This window comes from Lagopus muta, chromosome 11 (assembly GCF_023343835.1).
Source record: "Lagopus muta isolate bLagMut1 chromosome 11, bLagMut1 primary, whole genome shotgun sequence".
Classification (NCBI taxonomy): Eukaryota; Metazoa; Chordata; class Aves; order Galliformes; family Phasianidae; genus Lagopus; species Lagopus muta.
The window spans coordinates 8,172,292-8,189,999 of record NC_064443.1 but is presented as its reverse complement, the minus strand read 5'-3'; the positions used below and the strand labels follow the sequence as shown (position 1 = coordinate 8,189,999).

At 34.4% G+C, this 17,708-nt stretch overlaps 1 protein-coding gene across 6 annotated transcripts in view; it reads left to right on the top strand.

Annotated features, from left to right (window-relative positions):
• ERC2 (ELKS/RAB6-interacting/CAST family member 2) overlaps window positions 1-17,708 on the top strand; it is a 428,344-nt gene that overhangs the window by 104,437 nt on the left and 306,199 nt on the right. For all 6 annotated transcript variants that reach the window (XR_007379214.1, XR_007379215.1, XR_007379216.1 and 3 more), the window contains one exon: window positions 1,693-1,860. Coding sequence is in view for 3 of the 6 variants with exons in the window: in XM_048956930.1 (XP_048812887.1) it covers window positions 1,693-1,860 (168 nt within the window). In the remaining 3 variants the exon portion in view is untranslated. The remainder of the gene's footprint in view (window positions 1-1,692; window positions 1,861-17,708) is intronic.

Here is a 17,708-nt window from a genome sequence, read left to right as displayed (position 1 = left end):
TTGTCATGCATATGGAATATATTTTTGGAAGAAATAGTATTTTTATTTAATGTGTAATGAAACAAAATGTAGAAAAGTGCATAACTAAATATCAAAGAAATAGTTTAATCAGCAGAAAATATTTCTAGTGACTGCACTATGCAGTATTTAATCGGTGAATCTTTAGAATTAAAGCTCAGTGAGATCAACATATGGGTATACATACATACATATGAATACATATATATATTTTATTATTCTCTCCTTTTGAATAACCTATCTAGCCCTTCTAGACTTCTTGCATCCAAATGTCTGTTGGGATGCAATTGAATTAAGAGAATAAAAACCACTGTTATAGCACTTCTATAATCATTGCAGAAATGAAACTTGAATTTCAAAGGTCTGACTTAAAGTCATCAAGAAAACTTTCCAAGTATAAAGGAAACAAGGTTTCCCTGAACTATGCAGATGTACTCAGGATTCTTATTTCAAATTATTCTCATGAGATGATCTATCTGAACTCATCTGGTGACCAGTATTACGTCACGGCACTTTAAAAAATACAGTCACCTAATTTGCCATATGTTAGCATCACTCTTTGTGTTGTCCAGTGCTTTGTTCAGATTTGCACATTCTAAATCTACCACTCTTTTGTATTCTGTGGCCACCCCTCCTGCTTAGCATTATGGAAGGGGAAGAATGATCACAGTTCCATAACATCTATTGATATACTTTGAAATTCAGAAGCTCCTTCCTAAGAATCACAGAAACACCAAGGCTGGAAAAGACCTACAAGATCATCCAGTCCAACCATCCACATATCACCAATAGTTCTTTCTAAACCATATCCCTCAACACAACATCCAAATGTTCCTTGAACACCTCCAGGGTTGGTGACTCCACCACCTCCCTGGCAGCCCGTTCCACTGCCTGACCAGTCTTTGAGAAAAGTAGTATTTCCTAATGTCCAGACTGACATAAGAACGTGTTTCTGCTGTTTCCCCTAGGATATGTTTTTACATGCAGTCTCACAGATGTTTTACTCAGAATTTTTTTCCTAACGTTTTCTTCAGTCTTCTCTTAAGCTAATCTCTTTGGCTTGGCTTTTCTAGTACCTGGAATTCCGTAGGAATGGCCAGAAAGGAAAAATGGAGGTGGGGATGGTGGGCAGCAGCAAGTCTGCAAGAAGAGTAATGTTAAATTTCTTCTAATCTTTTTTTCCTCTCTTTACTAAGATGCCTGCTTTTTCTCATCAGGCTCCTAAAAGCCTTGATTCATTTGAACCAGTGATAACTTAAGTCACAAGAATCACGCTGTTGGAAGGAATAGGCTATTGGATTGAATTTATACTTTTGTGAAAACTTTTTTTCCTATGTATGTTTTCTATCCTGTCAGACTTAACCTCACACAGAATAAATTCTTTTGAACTTAAGTGAGTTCTCTGGTTAATTTATAGTCCAAATAACCATATTTAAGCTTTAAGAGTTTCCTTTTTAATTTCAGCGAGAGCATGACAATCATTCTTAAAACAGAGTGCTTGAAATTACATGAGGTTGTGACCATGTTAACAGTTCGCATCTTAATTCTTATCCAGAATTTACAGGAGATATGAATTACGTTATTATTTTGTTCATTCTCACTTTCCAGATTTCAAATGCAGCCATGAATTGAAAATAAAATTAACAATTAAACTGTTTACTTTCCCCGTTACAGATTGACCAACTGAAACAAGAACTCTCAAAGAAAGAATCAGAACTTCTTGCCTTACAAACTAAGCTTGAAACCCTTAGCAATCAGAATTCAGATTGCAAGCAACACATTGAAGTGCTTAAAGAGTCACTTACTGCCAAAGAACAGAGAGCTGCCATACTTCAGACAGAGGTATGGTATCTTCTGAACATAAAATGTGGTATGAATGTTTAGTTAATAATGTTTATTGAGCTGATCATATTTGTTTGAAGTCTGTATAGAAGACAATTTGTTGAAGTATAGTATAGAAATAATTTTAAGCCCTTGAAATATCAATCTATTTGATACCTATATCTATATTTATGTATTAGGTCACGCACCAGATCTTTTTGTCTAATTTATTTTAAAAGTATCTGTGAGTGCAATTTGAGAAACTGTGTCTAATTCTCTTTGGGTTCAAGGTAGAACTATGGCCAAATGGCTTGATCGTTGTGATTTCATTTTTTCATCTGTCAGATTACTGAGTTTGGTTTTGACTGCTCTGGTCTGATGCTTTTCTAAATCTAATCTGAAGAATTAATGTCCTAATGAATTTTCAAGGGGTCTGTTCAAGGGTACCTGATATTAATCTGTGGTTCTTTCCAATGCAACAGTCTTTGATTTAGAAATTTTTTAATTTGGGTCAATGCACGAGTTATGTGTGTATCTACAAAAACGGATCATAAAAATATGGGGAATGGAATACAGGGTTGAGGTGGTTATTACATTTAATGGAATCCAGTGTTAAAAGCATTGTCTGTTTTTTTTTTTTTTTTTTTTTTTTTTTAAACAAACAAACCCACTTCATAGACTTGGAACATACAGTACTATTTAGATTACTTCTTTTTATTTTATTTTAAGGTGTGTACCCCTTTCAAGGGCATAAATGTCAGTGAAATTCAGTTATACAGTGCAGCTGGTTTCTTTTCAGAGAAGTATGTTACTTAAAGTATGAGAGTCTAACATGATCTTCAACTGCGCAAATCTGTTTTGCAAGGTTTGTAGTACCTATTGTGCTGCTGAGGATAATGCTGAATTCTGGTGGCTCTCCACTAATTTGATTTCCTAATTCTTTATCAGACCAGCATGTATTCAAGACATCACAATCTTACTGCTGGCAGATGGGCAGTGGTAAAAAAAAAAAGCAATAAAATAATAATCATATAATCAAACAGAGTATTTATTACAAATTGATATATAACTATGTAAGAATGTTTTTTGCTTTCTTTGACAATCAAGAACAACAAATGTATTACTTGTGTCCAAGTAAATCCATAGATCAGAAAATAAAGCTGCTGCATAGCTGATGTGCTTATTGTAATGGTGCATTAATCACATATTTGGAAAATGCTCAGGATTTTAGCGAATTTTTTACCACTCTTTGATATGTTAGGGAGTTCTTCTGGTCAAAAGTGCCTCTTTCCCACAAACTAGTATATTACAACTTCCAGACTGGTTTATTGGAGAGATTCTGTTAAACTATGGCTATCCTGTAGAAATGTGCTGGAACCCTGAGCAGTGCAGAAGCTGGACAGCAGTCTGTGTAGATTGGTTACATTGCTTCTTATCACCGTTTAAACAGAACCAGAAAGAACATAAACTGCAAGAAGGCATCTCAATAAAAATTATGAACTAGGGCCCATTCATTGGGTGCCAAAAACTTTGAGGTGTGGTGTTAGCTATGAGACGGTTGAAATCAAGCTGTCTGTGCTGCTTGCAATTTTGTCTTTTTCAGGATGGAACTGCCTACTTCTTTCTCTTATTTCTTTTGCACGCTTACTTGCTCCTTATATCTTTTGACTGGGCTGTGGGCCAAAATACAACAATAAAAATTAAATAGTTATTTTAATTTTGCATTTCAGTTAGCAAATTTGTGTCTTCTGACTGCATTTTCCTGTTACTGAGATGTTTCCTGAAACATATGAAAATCATTTTATTATGAATGACAGAAATAAACTAGAATTACAACTTTGACAGGAAAGTTCATAATGGTGTAGATCTTGTAAATCTGTTCTAAACTCCCTTTTACCTACTCTTAGTTTTGTGGGAAGTCTGTTGTATAACCATTCTGCAGATATAATCTTCATATAGCTCAGTTGTGTCTTTCTTTAGTACTTGTGAATGTCTTGTCTTTTAAAAGGAGCTTCTTCAGTTTAGAGATTGTGGTTCAGTTTAGAGATTGTGGTTCAGTCAAGGGAAAGTTTATTTTTTGTGAATCTTTGTGGGAAATTCTACATTTCCCACAGGCTGTGTGTGAGACCAAATGTGATATAGATGTAATCCTATGTATCGGAAAAGGCCATAGGTACTTGGTTTCTGATTTAAGTTTTAAGATTTGTTAAATCAAACAGCAACAAAAAAGCAAAAGATCCTTTAAGGAAGCTTGTACTTCTCTTGTAGAAAAAGTGGTTTATGCAACATGAGAGCCAAGAGAGCTGATGGCGCGGAGGGTCTTTCAGTGCATTGAGAATAGGGTTCAACTTGCTAAACACTTGAAAATGAGCAAGTGTGCTTTACATAGATGCACATGCATCCACCATTGAAGGTGGATGTGGAATTAAAATACGATTTTGTCATCTGCGCACTCTCCGAGACCTGGGTTTAAAGCTGAAGAAGCTAATCTGTACTATGGCTGTAATACAACATTGATTCTGAACATAGCAGTTTTTTTCTGCAGTGTAGAATTAGGAAAAGATTTTGTCTGCTTATAGCACATGAATCTTCAATCTTCAGGCCTCAGGTCTTATCTGAAGGGAGGGTGTTTGGTTCCAGCAGTAGATGGAAAAGCAGCTGCGGGGAGATGCAGGGTGAATGGCAGCCCTCCAGCAGGTGGAAAGCATTATGGAAGGAATTTTGTACTGTACAAGGTATTGTTTGTAGTTCCCAGATGAGTAAAGTTAATAACTTCTTGGCCTGCATTAAGCCCCACTCCTTTCTTTCTGCATGTCCAATTCTTCTTTTTGCAGAATATATTTTGTTAATTATCACTGTAGAATTTCATGCTGTCCTAAAACAAGCTCATAAAACAAGCTGCCTGGGAGGGCTTCTTTCTAGAAGTAAAAGTAACCAGAAAAGGTCAGTTCTAATCCTGAGCTGAAGTGTTGCAGTGTTGACTCCCTGCCTAAACAGGATTACTTTGTAATCACCTTATACTAATTAATTCAGTTCAGTAAATTTTGTACTAAAATATTTTTTTTATTTGATCTTAATTGCTTTATAACAAGACTTTTATTATTTGCCTTAATAATAGTATTCTAAGGCTGTCTTCAGGTTTTGGATGCAGCAGCTGCATGTGAAGCGATAGCATCAATATGAATGTTTCTATCAGCCCTTTTCTTCAGTCCCTCTGCCTGGCAGGATGGCCTCTGATGTATCCTCCCAGTTTTCTGTCATCAGCAAACTTTCTGGGACCTTATGTTGCTCCCATCATCCAGATAAATAATGAGTTGAACAGCACTGGATCCAGTATTGGGTTTTTCATGATGTCACCAAAATTAAAGCATTTTTTTTCAAGGATAGTTTAAATTCGAGCTTATAATAACAATTTGTTTTAGTAGTAAAAGATGAAGTGCAAGCAGAGATATAATGATCTTTTAGTCTCTGCAGAATATTAACTACTGCTGAAAAGCATCACCAGTGTTTTCTGGGTATTTACGTATAATAGCAGAGGACATCTGGAATTTTTGATGAACATAGTTAATATGCTTTGAAAAAAGGTAAGTGGAAAAGATTTCAGATACAAAGGATTTTTGTCACATGCTCAGAGAAAATTACTAAAACCAACAGTAAATATGTTAAGTCTAGTTCTAAACATGATGTGCTTTTCGTTCTGTTTTTCCATTGTCTTAGTGATGGCAGTGGTTTTTTTATAGGCTTCTTTGACTTAAAAAGCTATCATCTAAAGTTTTTATTGACGGCTGAAACAAAAGAGTATAATCCTGTAAAGCAATAACTATCATGGTGGCCAGAGTTGGGAGGTCTGAAAATAGTTTATTGCCAGGAAAAAAGTTTGGAGCCAGTTCTTAGAAGGTTCACCACCTCTGCTATATGCATTTCATTTTGTTCCATTTTAAGGGTACATATGATAATAGAGCCAAACCATGCAAACTTTTCTTACCCTAATGTGTATAGCCTTTGTTTTGATTCTGTGCTTATTAATGATGTGACAACGCTGAGGTCAGATAAAAGTGAGCCAAGGTCAGGCTATTCCAGCTACAGAATACTGAAAATGTCACTTCACAGAGAATTGCTAAAAGGAAGGATGTTAGATTAGATTTTCTTTGCCGTTGTGTAGAAGCTTTATATGTTACAGTTTAAAGTGAAGTCTTTTAAAGAATAGGAAGGGGGTTAAATAGCTCAAATGATCCTTTTTGATTTAAACAGATTTGACTACCGTTACTTGGAAAAGTGAAAGATGGTACAGCTTGATACTATGTTTGTATGCTGGTATTTAACTTCTGCTCTTACCATCAGGAAGAAATCTGATGTAAATTGGTGCGAATACATTCACTTCAGCTGTGTATCTCAGTGGACAAAAATATTTCAGAATTTCTGAAATTCCTCAATTTCAGAAGCAGCTCTGACAGAAGCTACCTTAGCACTGCAGTGTATCACTGCTTTAGGTAGCATAGGCATAAACTGGCAGATGTATTTTGTGGAATTGTGAAATCTGAATGCCTCCACAAAGAAATCTTGTAAATTATAAGCTTAGTCTTACCAATGGAGAAGGATTTGTAAAATCTGAGCATCTGCGTTTTAAAACAGAAAAAATAATAAAATTGAAGAGGAAAGATGATGATAGTAGAGATTTATTGCAATCCATTTCTCTTTTAAAATGAATCTTTTTATAAAGAGAGGCTGGGAAGTCATTGACTTCTTGGCAATTCTCTGTGTAAAGAGCAGGTGAATGCAGACAGCGCCGAATATTTGGAATAAAACCTTTGCTTTACTTTGTTACAATGTTGACATTTGTTATCACTTCAAATGTAAGGCTTTCTAACTTCGAAATAATAAAATGTAACAGGTTATTTCAGTCAGAAACAGCACATTTACCTTGTTGTTTTATAAAATAACTCAATTAGCCTAAATGGCATTTTTAAAGTAAAATATACTGTGATAAGATATATTAAGCTTCAGTTAGGTTTGATTATAGTGAATGAGAATGATTAGAAAAATTCTAGTGCTGTTATCTACAATTTTAAAACTTTTGCTCTTACTGGAGATATTTTGAGTGGAATTTTGGTAAGACTGCTTTACAAAGGATCCTTTCTGCTCTTTGGCTATTTCTTATTTCGTGAGTAAGTGTGCTGATGGAGGTACTTTTGCATTTATTTGCAGGGAGGTATTTTTTATGCTTAAGAAACGGGCAGGGAAGAGGGGTGGAGTCACTTGAAGGAAGACATAAATTGCTAAATGTGGTGACTGAAGGGAGATGGGCCCATGATCCATGGCTGACCTTAAAGGCAAATGTGGCTCTCATGGTTTGTGAAAGTGAAATGGGCTGTGGGTGGGTGGTGTTTTGTGTCTGCTGCTGTATGGGGTAAAAACTAAAGAAGATGATGAATCACCCTTGTTTAGGGCACATACAACTAGGTAAAAGTTTGTTATAGAAATGTAAGGTCTTTCATTTTTTACACAGGACTGATTTGAATTGCATTAATTTGATGTAAAGAATGCTATTCAGGAATATAATGTGGGTAGTTCAGTCTATGTGTTGGAGCTCAAGGATGGAAACTGCCAACAACATTTTTTTTTCATACTGGTGACTCAGTTTGGGGGCTTCCTTCTCTACTGAAGAGATTTGTTGTTCTTTTTCTTTTTTTTTCTAACATAAGTAACAGAGCTTTCATTTCACAATCTATTGCTTTTAATTTTCGAACTCAATCTTGTGGCGGGGGCAAAGAGGCATTCTTAGTCTGTTCTACTCCTCTGCAGAAGAAAAGTTATGATGAAATACAGAAGCTTCTGCAGCTGTGGTGATCCAGAAATCTTTGGAAAGGCTTATGTTGGCAATAAACCTCAAATGGCTTGATTGTTGTCTTGACAGAATTCTAAATAAGATTTTCCTTTTAGTTACATGGTGGGTTTTTTAATTTTTGTCTTCCTTGTTTAACTTCTAGAAGGAAAGAAACTTCAAGGTCTTGCTGTGGGAAACATGAGTGAGAATCCAAGTCTGTGAAAGATCAGTGGTGTTAATGCTGACTGATAATGCCTAGGAAAATCTCTACATAAGATCAGCTAACGCAACAAGTAGTTAAACGATGTCCCAGATGATAACATAATATGATTACACTGTACTTCACATTTCTCTAGTGCTTTCCATACTTAAAATTATTAAGTATTGCAGACAGTGAACGTTTTTGAAAAATATGTCATTATTAGATGTAAAAGATATTTACAAATTATTTCCTGAAAAAAAAAAAAAAAGTTGCAGCTATATTTTCGCCTGGATAATTTGATTCAGATATTATTTGGTGTATTTTCAACTAGCTGGAGTGGTAAAATTAATGGAATTCTGTTTAGTGGCTTCTGTTTTTGTTGTCTTTTAAAGTGAATGCTGCTTTTTCATTTTATAAATTGGACAACATTGAAATGCAGACATAAACGTACTGTTCCATTTAAACATTTAGTAAAAGGACAATACATGTGTGGCATAAGCTGTGTTTCTGAAGTAGGTTTGGTACTTTACAGTTGTACTATGGTAGCTCATGGTAGTTAAGTTGTGTAGCCTCAAGGCTTTAGTAAATAAAAATCCTTGTGGACTGGCTGGCACGGACATGTGGGAACAATCATCTTAGTTTCCAGTTGATGCAGGGAGGATTGCAGTTGTGCACAGTGAGCCATGAAAATAGTCCCACACTTGAAAAGGAGCTGGCAAAACAACTACTATGAATGATAGCACCTAGTTAAATAAGGATGTTAATATTCCTTAAGCATTTGAAAAAAAAAAAAAAAAAAAAAGTAGTTAATAAGAAGGCTGTCAGTTTAATTTAATTGAAATTCAAAATGTTCTCAAACACAGAATGCTCATTACCAGTTTTAGGACTTGATAAGTCAAATAATTGCAACAAAGTTCTCAATACCCACCTCCTTTGAAAAGTGTTCTTTTTAGATCTGTGGTCATGGTTAAAAATGTTGGTAAACTCTTGAGTTAGCTGACTGTGTTGCACTTCACACTTTCTGGTGTTACTTGCAATTAATTCTTTGATTCTTTTCCAGTGATTATTTTAACATTATGGCATTATAATTTAAATCTTAAATCTTCAAACAAAAATCTTCTGTGGGACTTTTCTTTCCCATATAGCATCATCTACTTTTCCACTGCTATAGCAGTAGTTGCATTGTTTCTATGTAATAATTTATAACACAATGATATTTTTAAAGATACACAGTTATGTGGCATTAAGTAACTTGAGTCTGTATGATTGCTTTTAGTTATCTGTTCTGTGAAATATAAACTTTGAATTGCACCCTGTGAAATGTACACACTTTCTACAGATCAATTTACATCATCTATATCTCTTTTTAATGTTAATTTTCATATTTTTGTGAAGGAAATGTGGGATATAGAGAAATAAGAATGTCAGGAGTTGCTGGTGGTGCAAATACACTTATTGGAGGTTTCTTGTTTTATCTGACCCTATTTTGCTAAATTATCCATTCCAATAGCTGTGATTTAAAATATATTTATGTATACGTGTGCATCCTGATGATTTTAGAAGGTATATTCTTTGCTTTATATCTGTCTCTTTGTTTTTAGAAGATTCTTGCTTGATAATAACTGTGAATATTTTCAGTGATGGCGCTCTGAGTTTTACAGAAGAGTGTGTGAGCCGTAGTTCTGTGCCAGAAGAAATAAAGATTTAGAAAACTAGGGAAAATGGTTTTAAATATGCAAATAAATATTTCTGATGCATTTGATGAAGGAATATGAAGGGAAAGGTTTTATTTTGCCCAATATTAATGATAATCTAAAGCTTCATAAGGAAAATTATACAGAATCCTTGAAAAAGGATTATGTACTGCAGAGGATGCTACTGCTAAAGAGCTCTGGGACAGGAACATCAGGGCTGGTGGAAAGAGCTTCTTGAACATCCTTCAAGACTGGGATGTCTACTGTGATCAGTGTTAGAAATGTGCTTACAATATCCAGGTACTGCGGAATTAAGTTCTAACAGGATACAAACAGGTTGTTCAGAGTGTTTTGAAAATTATGGTATTAGTGTAAATCTGGATCCAAAAGTAGATCAGAAGATAGAATAAAATGGGTGAGAACATTTTGGTAACTGCTTCTGCAGAAATTGCTTGGCTGGCTAGTTCAGCATAAGGAGTTAAATGAGCTTTGAAGAGGTACACTTTCAAACCTTAGTTCTGACATCTTTTAATGTATGTTCTTGATTTCTGAAGCTCAGTAATGAATTTCCTTTAAAATAGGCTGTTTTATAGTTATTCATGTATGGACTGTGAATGATCATTGCCTTTATTATCTTCTCTTCTGCTTCTGTCTGTAAGTGAAGTTTCACGCAGCCAAGATGCATGTCAGATACTATTACCAGAGTTTGGCTACAAACAGGCTCAAACAATTCTACAAATACTTCATTTATGAAAACTATTTTCACTCTCATGTCCTTCTGCTTTTGTCTTTGAAATTCTTCTTCAGGTCAAACACACAACAGCTGTTGCTTATCATTTTAAAGACTACTTACAGCTGCCCTACACTGTGAGATCAGACACAAGATGGGTATGGGGTAGGAAAGATTGAGGAGCTTGTAAATAAAAACAGTTCTGGATTGTGTTCACTGCATGCTTATTTTCCCCTCTAAGCTGTTTAAACTCTTGAACCTCCAAGAAAATATTTTGAATACTTTCCATTAGTTTAATTACTTCTATGCATCATTTAGCCATTTTTCTGTACACCATCAGAACAACACTGGATTCTGAAATTAATTATAGTATTCATAAATACCATAGCTGTCTTCCTATAATTCTTAGTTGAAATGAAAAGCATTATCTATTATATCTCTCCCCATTTCTACATACTTCTGCATAAACAATATTTTCCTTTTTTCCAAGTATTCATGTTGCCTTTGGTTGAATTTAAAACATTTTGTAACAACATGGGAGGAAGTTATTTCTATTCTAAAACATCAGTAGTGTTTTTTCAGTCATAAATCTGAAGGGACAGAGCATGACACATAGAAACATTCCTCACTGAGGGCATTGCAGTTGCCTTAAAACTTAGAAGAAAGAAAGAACTAAGGAGAAATTTTCTGTTAGAAAGCACTGCTACTACTACAAATAGAAATAAAGACTTTTTTTTTTTTTTTGTCTGTGGCTTGCATGGAAGATGGGTTTCTATTAGAAAGAGTTGTGTGGAGGTTTGTCTTTCATCTTTAAATTTAGATGTACTGTAATCATGTAAAAATCCCATCATGTTTTTTTTTTTTTTTTTTTTTTTTACGTGATCCCATCAGATCATGTAAAAATAAAGAAAACTTACAGGGCAAAGAAGGAAACTATAGAGGAACAAAATGATTGTATATATTTGATTTCCAGAATGCACTTCATCGATCTCTTATATTTTTTCAGAACTTCAATACATAACACAGTGCAGTCTTTTATTTGGTCATGCATTACATTGATTTTCAACCTGTACCTGTATTTTGCATATTGCTGTACTTCCACAGTCTTTTCTATCTTTGAATGTTTAAAACTAAACTCTTCTGCTTTATCACAGGAGTGGTAAGGTTCTTAAGATGAGAGTGTATGAGAATATTCTATTTTTAATTCTCTGTAGCGCCTCAACAGGTCTGTGTTATCTGAGGCACAATAACATTATCTTTTCCATTTCAAATTGTTTATTTCATTTTTGAAGCAACCGGGAATTTCAGTGTACTCTTTTGGCTAGAAAAAAAAAACAAACAATTTCTTCATTGACATACAGATGCTAAGATATTAAGAGGCTATTTCATTTGATAAGGTCATAATTGGTAAAATTACATTTCTCTTTTTTACATCTGAATATTTCTTTAAGCTGACTTTAATTTTTCTGTAAATAAGGTCATGGCTGACCTTTCAATATAAGGATTTATTTGCTTCCTTGTTTATTTTGAAACGTTGCCAGAAATTGAAAGCAAAAAATTCAGAGGAGTTAAATTTCTTTTATGCCATTTTAGGATTTTATGCATGATTTCATGAAGTTGTGGTAAATACAATAGTACATATCTAATACAGCTTGTAGGCTTATGTTTGCAACAGGCTGGAAACAATTGAGAGTAGTTTTCCTGAGCATAAACATAATGAAGCTCAGCGTGCCAAGTGTTAGGCCACAAATAAAGACAGGCTCATGTGTGGTCAACCTGCCCTCCATTTCTAGGAACAGTGTCATTTGAATGAATAGACTACATTTAAGTCAGACAGCAAATGTTTGCTAGACTTTACTTGTATACTCTGTTGATGCATGGTTGTTGCCCAGTCTTGCAGTTACACCCGTATACCAGTTATACCATAGACCAGCAGTCAACACTGGAGAAAACTTGGCAAAAAAAAAAAAAAGAAAAAAAAAAAAGAAAAAGAAAAAGATCTGGAGGTTTTGGTGGACCTAAAGTTAAAATGAGCCAGGAATGGGTGCTCATAGTAAAGAAGGCCATTAGCATCGTGGGTTACAATAGGAAAAGCATAGCCAGCAGGTCATGGGAGTTGGTCCTTCTTCTTTACTCAGTACTAGTGAGACAACTTCAGCAGAACTGTATCCTGGCTTTCCTCAGAAAAAAGATGTATGCATACAAATCCAACACAGGGACATGAAGATGATTGAGTTTGAAACACCTATTAAATAAGGAGAGGCTGAGAGAGCTGGATAACTTCAAGAAGGCTCAAGGAGGAGCTTATTAGTATGTATAAATTCCTGATTAGGTGGTTTCAAGAAGATAGAACCATGTTCTTGTCAGTGTTATCCTCTGAAAAGAAAAGAGGCAATGGACACAAATTTAAATACAGGAAATCCTGTTTAAACATAGGGAAATTCATGTTTTTTTTGTTTTTAAGCTGAGAGTTGTCAAGCCCAGAAGAAGATCTGTGGAGTTTCAATTATTGGACATATTCAGAGCAATCTGCTGTGGTTTGAGCAGGTGCATAGGACTGTGTGATCTTTAGAGGTCTTTACCACCTAAACTGTTCTGTGATTCTGTAAATTATGTTTCAAAATATGAGTTGAGTAATCTGCAATAGTGAGAGGAAGGTCTGGGCAAAATTGTCAACAGAAATAAATCTTCAGCTAGAAGATCTTCATGAGGTTGATATGCTTTGAAGTCTTATGAATGAATTATTTTCTATAATGAATATGCATACTTGAGGAGTCACTTTAGAGTGCTTGGCAAACATTTGTTAAATTATCTTTGTCATTTGCTTGTCATTATAGAAAGGCACTAAAAATAATGCAACTTATCCAAAGTTGTTGAAGCTAGCGGAAGAATTTAGAGTTAAATTTGATGTGATTTTTCAAGTTTGACCGGACAAATCAGGAATAAAATTGTCTCTCTATAACATACATTTCTGCTATTTCTAAATTTATAGGTATATCTACACCAATTATGAAAATGTGGCCAAACGTAACCCACTGGGACACGATAAGTACTTTATGTTCTGAGGTGGTAAATGCTTCTACTGCAAGCTGTTGTGACCTGCCTTAATCTCTTCATGAAGGGCTTGATTATGTCATTCTCTGCATCCATCTCCACATACTGTACTGAACTCCACAGCTACCTTGCAGGGAATGTAAATAAAGTCATGGTATAAAGTGAAGTTCAAGGCTCTCTTTCATAATTATTCATTTTCTGAGGAGAATCAACAATCACATGTTCATGGGAGTTGGCCACAAGGCAAAGAATTACAATGGAATTCAGATAAATTGTCTTGGATTTAACCCATCTAAGTAAAGGGTTCTTGCATCATGACTGAAGTAGTTTTACAGGACTAAAATGTAGAAGCAGTGATTAATGCAAAATGTAAAACAAAACAGTGATTTAAAATGTCAAATGTAGCATCTGAGAGGCAACTCAGAATGGCAGCTGTGAAGTGCCATACTGACAAATCAAAATAATAAATTCAAAATGTGTTATAATCCCTGTAATATAATCCAGATTATATGTTAGAGGGTAACAATTGTGCATTTTGTGTGCTAAAAGTTTGCTTTGCCTTTGGCCTGTTGCCTTAAAATATGTGCTACTACAGGTAGAGTATTGCTATATTCTAATATAGTCTATTTGTGTTAGAGTCAATCAATGTAAGTTTCTGTTCAAATGAAGATGCAAGTTTAAATCATAGTGAAAAACTGTAAGATGTATATTTCTTTTTTTTTATTTTTTGAGTAAGATACAGAACATTAAGGTACAAACATTTAGAGGGGAAAAAAAAAAGAAAAAAAAAAGGTGCTTGCTGTGGTAGAGCCTTAAAATGAGTGTGAGAGCATTTTAATACAAGTGATGAGAACCTCCTGGACATGATTGACTTAAATTAGCTTGATTGCTTTTTATGAATTGCAGCTGCACTACTTAGCATAAAAATGCAAAACATCCCAAAATCATTTGCCTTGCAGCATAGTAGATGGATGGTTTTACTTAGTCCTTAAGATGTTTCAAATGTTTATTCTACACAGATTCACTGAGAATGGATCCAGAACGTATCTAGTTACAGAGAATTAGTACAGATATTGTAAACTTTGAGAAAATTAATTAAGGAAAATACGCTTCTTTATGAATTACATATTTAGGATTTTAGTATTTTTGCTTTTAACTTTATTAGTAAGTTAAACAGTTCAAAGATATTTGTTATAGTGGCATAATCAGGTATCTGCTAATAAAAGCTAAAAGACAGACTAGAATTTTTTGAGTGATGTACAGTTGTCTCACCCAACAGTGACGTGCTTGAAAGAAAAATTCTGAAGCTATGTAACAATAAATGTCTTTAAGGGGAGAAAATTTTAGACCTGTGTTGTAGATTGCAACTCAGTTTTGAAATGGTAACCACAGAATGGTTGCTGTCTATCATTTAAAGGTTCACAGAATTGTAGGGGTTGGAAGGGACCTCCAGAGATCATCGAGTCCAACCCCCAGGTTGTGTTCTTTATACTGAGATTTGATTTCTGATGGACATTTATCACTCCTGCTTCTTTCCTTCTTTCCTGACTGTATTGCTTGTAAAGACAGGATTCTGTCTTTGTTTTAAAGCACTCTATTCTTCAGTGGCATAGTGATTTGTATAACATGTGACCTCCAGACTAATTGAGTGCTCCTTTGTCTTCCCTGGCTGCTGAATGTTATCTTGTTCGCAGGAAAAAGTTCATACATACATACATATATATATATATATATATATATATATATGGATATGAAACTTGCATCCTTTTCTGTTACTGTTTATAACTAGCAATTGTACTGAAGAAGAACCTTTTTTAGTTATGCCAAGTAATAATTTATATTAAAAAATGAGATTACCAGAAGTCCATCCATTTGGACACATTCAAGTGTTTTTGATCATGTCTATATACAACATCCAGTAAAGAAAATTTTACTTTTCTTTACCTTTTCTGTTTGGTCTTGCAGTCTAGTGCAGTGGTGACTGAGGGTAGAGGGTTATATTTCTTCTTGCATCAATAATGGAAAAGTTTAGAAAGTTTCAGTTACAGAGGCACTTAATTGCATCTGTGCTAGCTAATTTGCAGGCTGCAGAGTTTTTACTAAGGGTATAATATATGCAGGAAGGAGAAAGGCTGACTTTCCCATGATGTATTTTGTTTTCAGCAATGATGAGCTGATACACCTATGCATCAACAGATATGCTTTTCTAATGCAATCTTAAGTTGAATTTATGTTCAATAAGTTTGTAAGTGGTTGGTTTCATTCTCTAACTTCTAATTCTATACTTCCTTATTAAAGGAGTACTGGGAAATTAAATCCTCTGAACCATTGTTTTATACTCTTAATTACTTATACATTTTGCCATTTAATTGAACTGTGTGAAATGTTTGTCACTATATGGGATTATTTAGTGAAAGCCACTGGGTATTATGACAGTGATGACGGGAAATATTAGCAGTTCTTTAAAGTATCCTCTTTAACTTTGGAGGTTGGAAAAGTCATGGTTACTTTTTCCGTTTTATTTTTTGCTTCTTCTTAGGATAGTGTTATGTTACTCATAAGTAAGCACTGGTAAATATAATTAAATTAGCATCGGGCAGAGTCCTGGGTAGTTAATTTATGCTTGACTTTACATTAAGATTCATTCTTTATCTGTCATTTTCCTGTTGAAATGTATCTTTTCTCCAGTCTTTTGAAGGGAAAAGGGAGCAGGGTTCCACCCATGTGCAGAATAATCTGCCTGGAAAAAAAGATTACTTTCAAAATGCTTGCCAGACAAAGGAAAACAGATGAGGGATGATACTTCTTCGATTTATTTATTTATTTTTGGAATTTTCTCAAAAGACAGATTTATAAGGCTCCAAGTAATTGTCAACTGTCAGAAACTGGAAAGTGAATTTTCAGACTAATATGTAGTTTCCATGGTTAGTAGATCTTCTCTCATGTAGCTCCTACTTCAGAGTTAAATTTTGTATAGTGTTTTTAGCCGTAATGCTTGTTTACACATGCTTACATGAATATACATACATATGTAATTAATCTGTAGACTAAAATGAATATTAAGGCAAATTATGCAATAAATATTTTTTATAAACTCTCTTGCAGAGATTTATATAACTTTCTCTGATATATTAGCAAAATCTTCTCTACAGTCCCACATATTTTCTTATTTAAGGGTAACCTCAGTTCAAAGGATTAAAATCCTGTTGTATTCAAAAAGCAGGAATTCTGGTGACATTCTATTTGGAACAAAACAGTAACTCTAAGTTTGCAGCTGCATGGTAAGCATAAGATTTAAAATTGGATTATAAGACTTAATTTCCCAGATTTGATAGCAGGCTTAAAAATAGTGAAAACCTACTTGTAACTGAAGTGAAAATATTATCCTGAATATCTCCCTTTGAATTTGCTGTAAAGAGATTTAGACTAGATTCAGAATTTTTCTTTGATACAAGTGCTTGTCTTGTAAACAAAGAAAACACATTGTGTCTAATCTAGCTATAGCTAGTAAAGCATTTGATGCCATATCATGTTGGAAATTATGGAAGTTAGAGAAAATTGAGGTTTATCCAAGAATGGTTTGGTGAAATGTTAGCTACTGGGTAAACAGTTTAGATAGTGTGGTAGGAGAAAATTACTGTGGAAGTATTCTTTGGAAGCCTGTCAAGACCTAATGTTGCAGTAAGGCTTACTTAATATTTTTGCTACATAACTCACTAAACTTTGGAAGCACACTCACAAGATCTCAAAGTGGAGATCTCAGAGATACATCATACTGGAACCAGTAGTAATGCTAAGGAGATTAAGATGATCTTGAATTCTGGAGTGATATAAATAGATGAGATGTGCAAAGTTCAAGGTTTATGCCCTTTAGGATTGAAAGCTAAAACTTCTGTAATGTAAATGTCGAGGTAAAGGTAGTAACAGCTTTGCTGGATATCCTGAGGAGGTTGGATGTCCCAGTGACCATCATTTTTGTCACAACTAACTGATAATTTTGAAGACCCTTTGTAGCATTGTTCTGTGAAGCATTTTGTATGGCTGATAGAGTTATAAATTTTATTCTTAGGTATTTTATATGAAACAGTTTTTGCTGGATTCCCTCAAGTACTGAGATATCAGGAACAAATAGTTTGCTTTGTCATTGTTTTGCTGTTGCTAAATCACTCTCCCTCCTCAATGTTTTGTTTTGTCTTCATTCTCATATACAGTAGTAGTTATGTTTTGGCCACATATTTTTTCCTTGAACTAGAACCAAAATCTGTAATGCCTCTGCAGGATGTAGAGGTCCACATTTTACAGGACTGGGATTATTGCTCTGTGACAGTTTGGTTGTATTTGGTATATATTAGCCACATTTTTGTT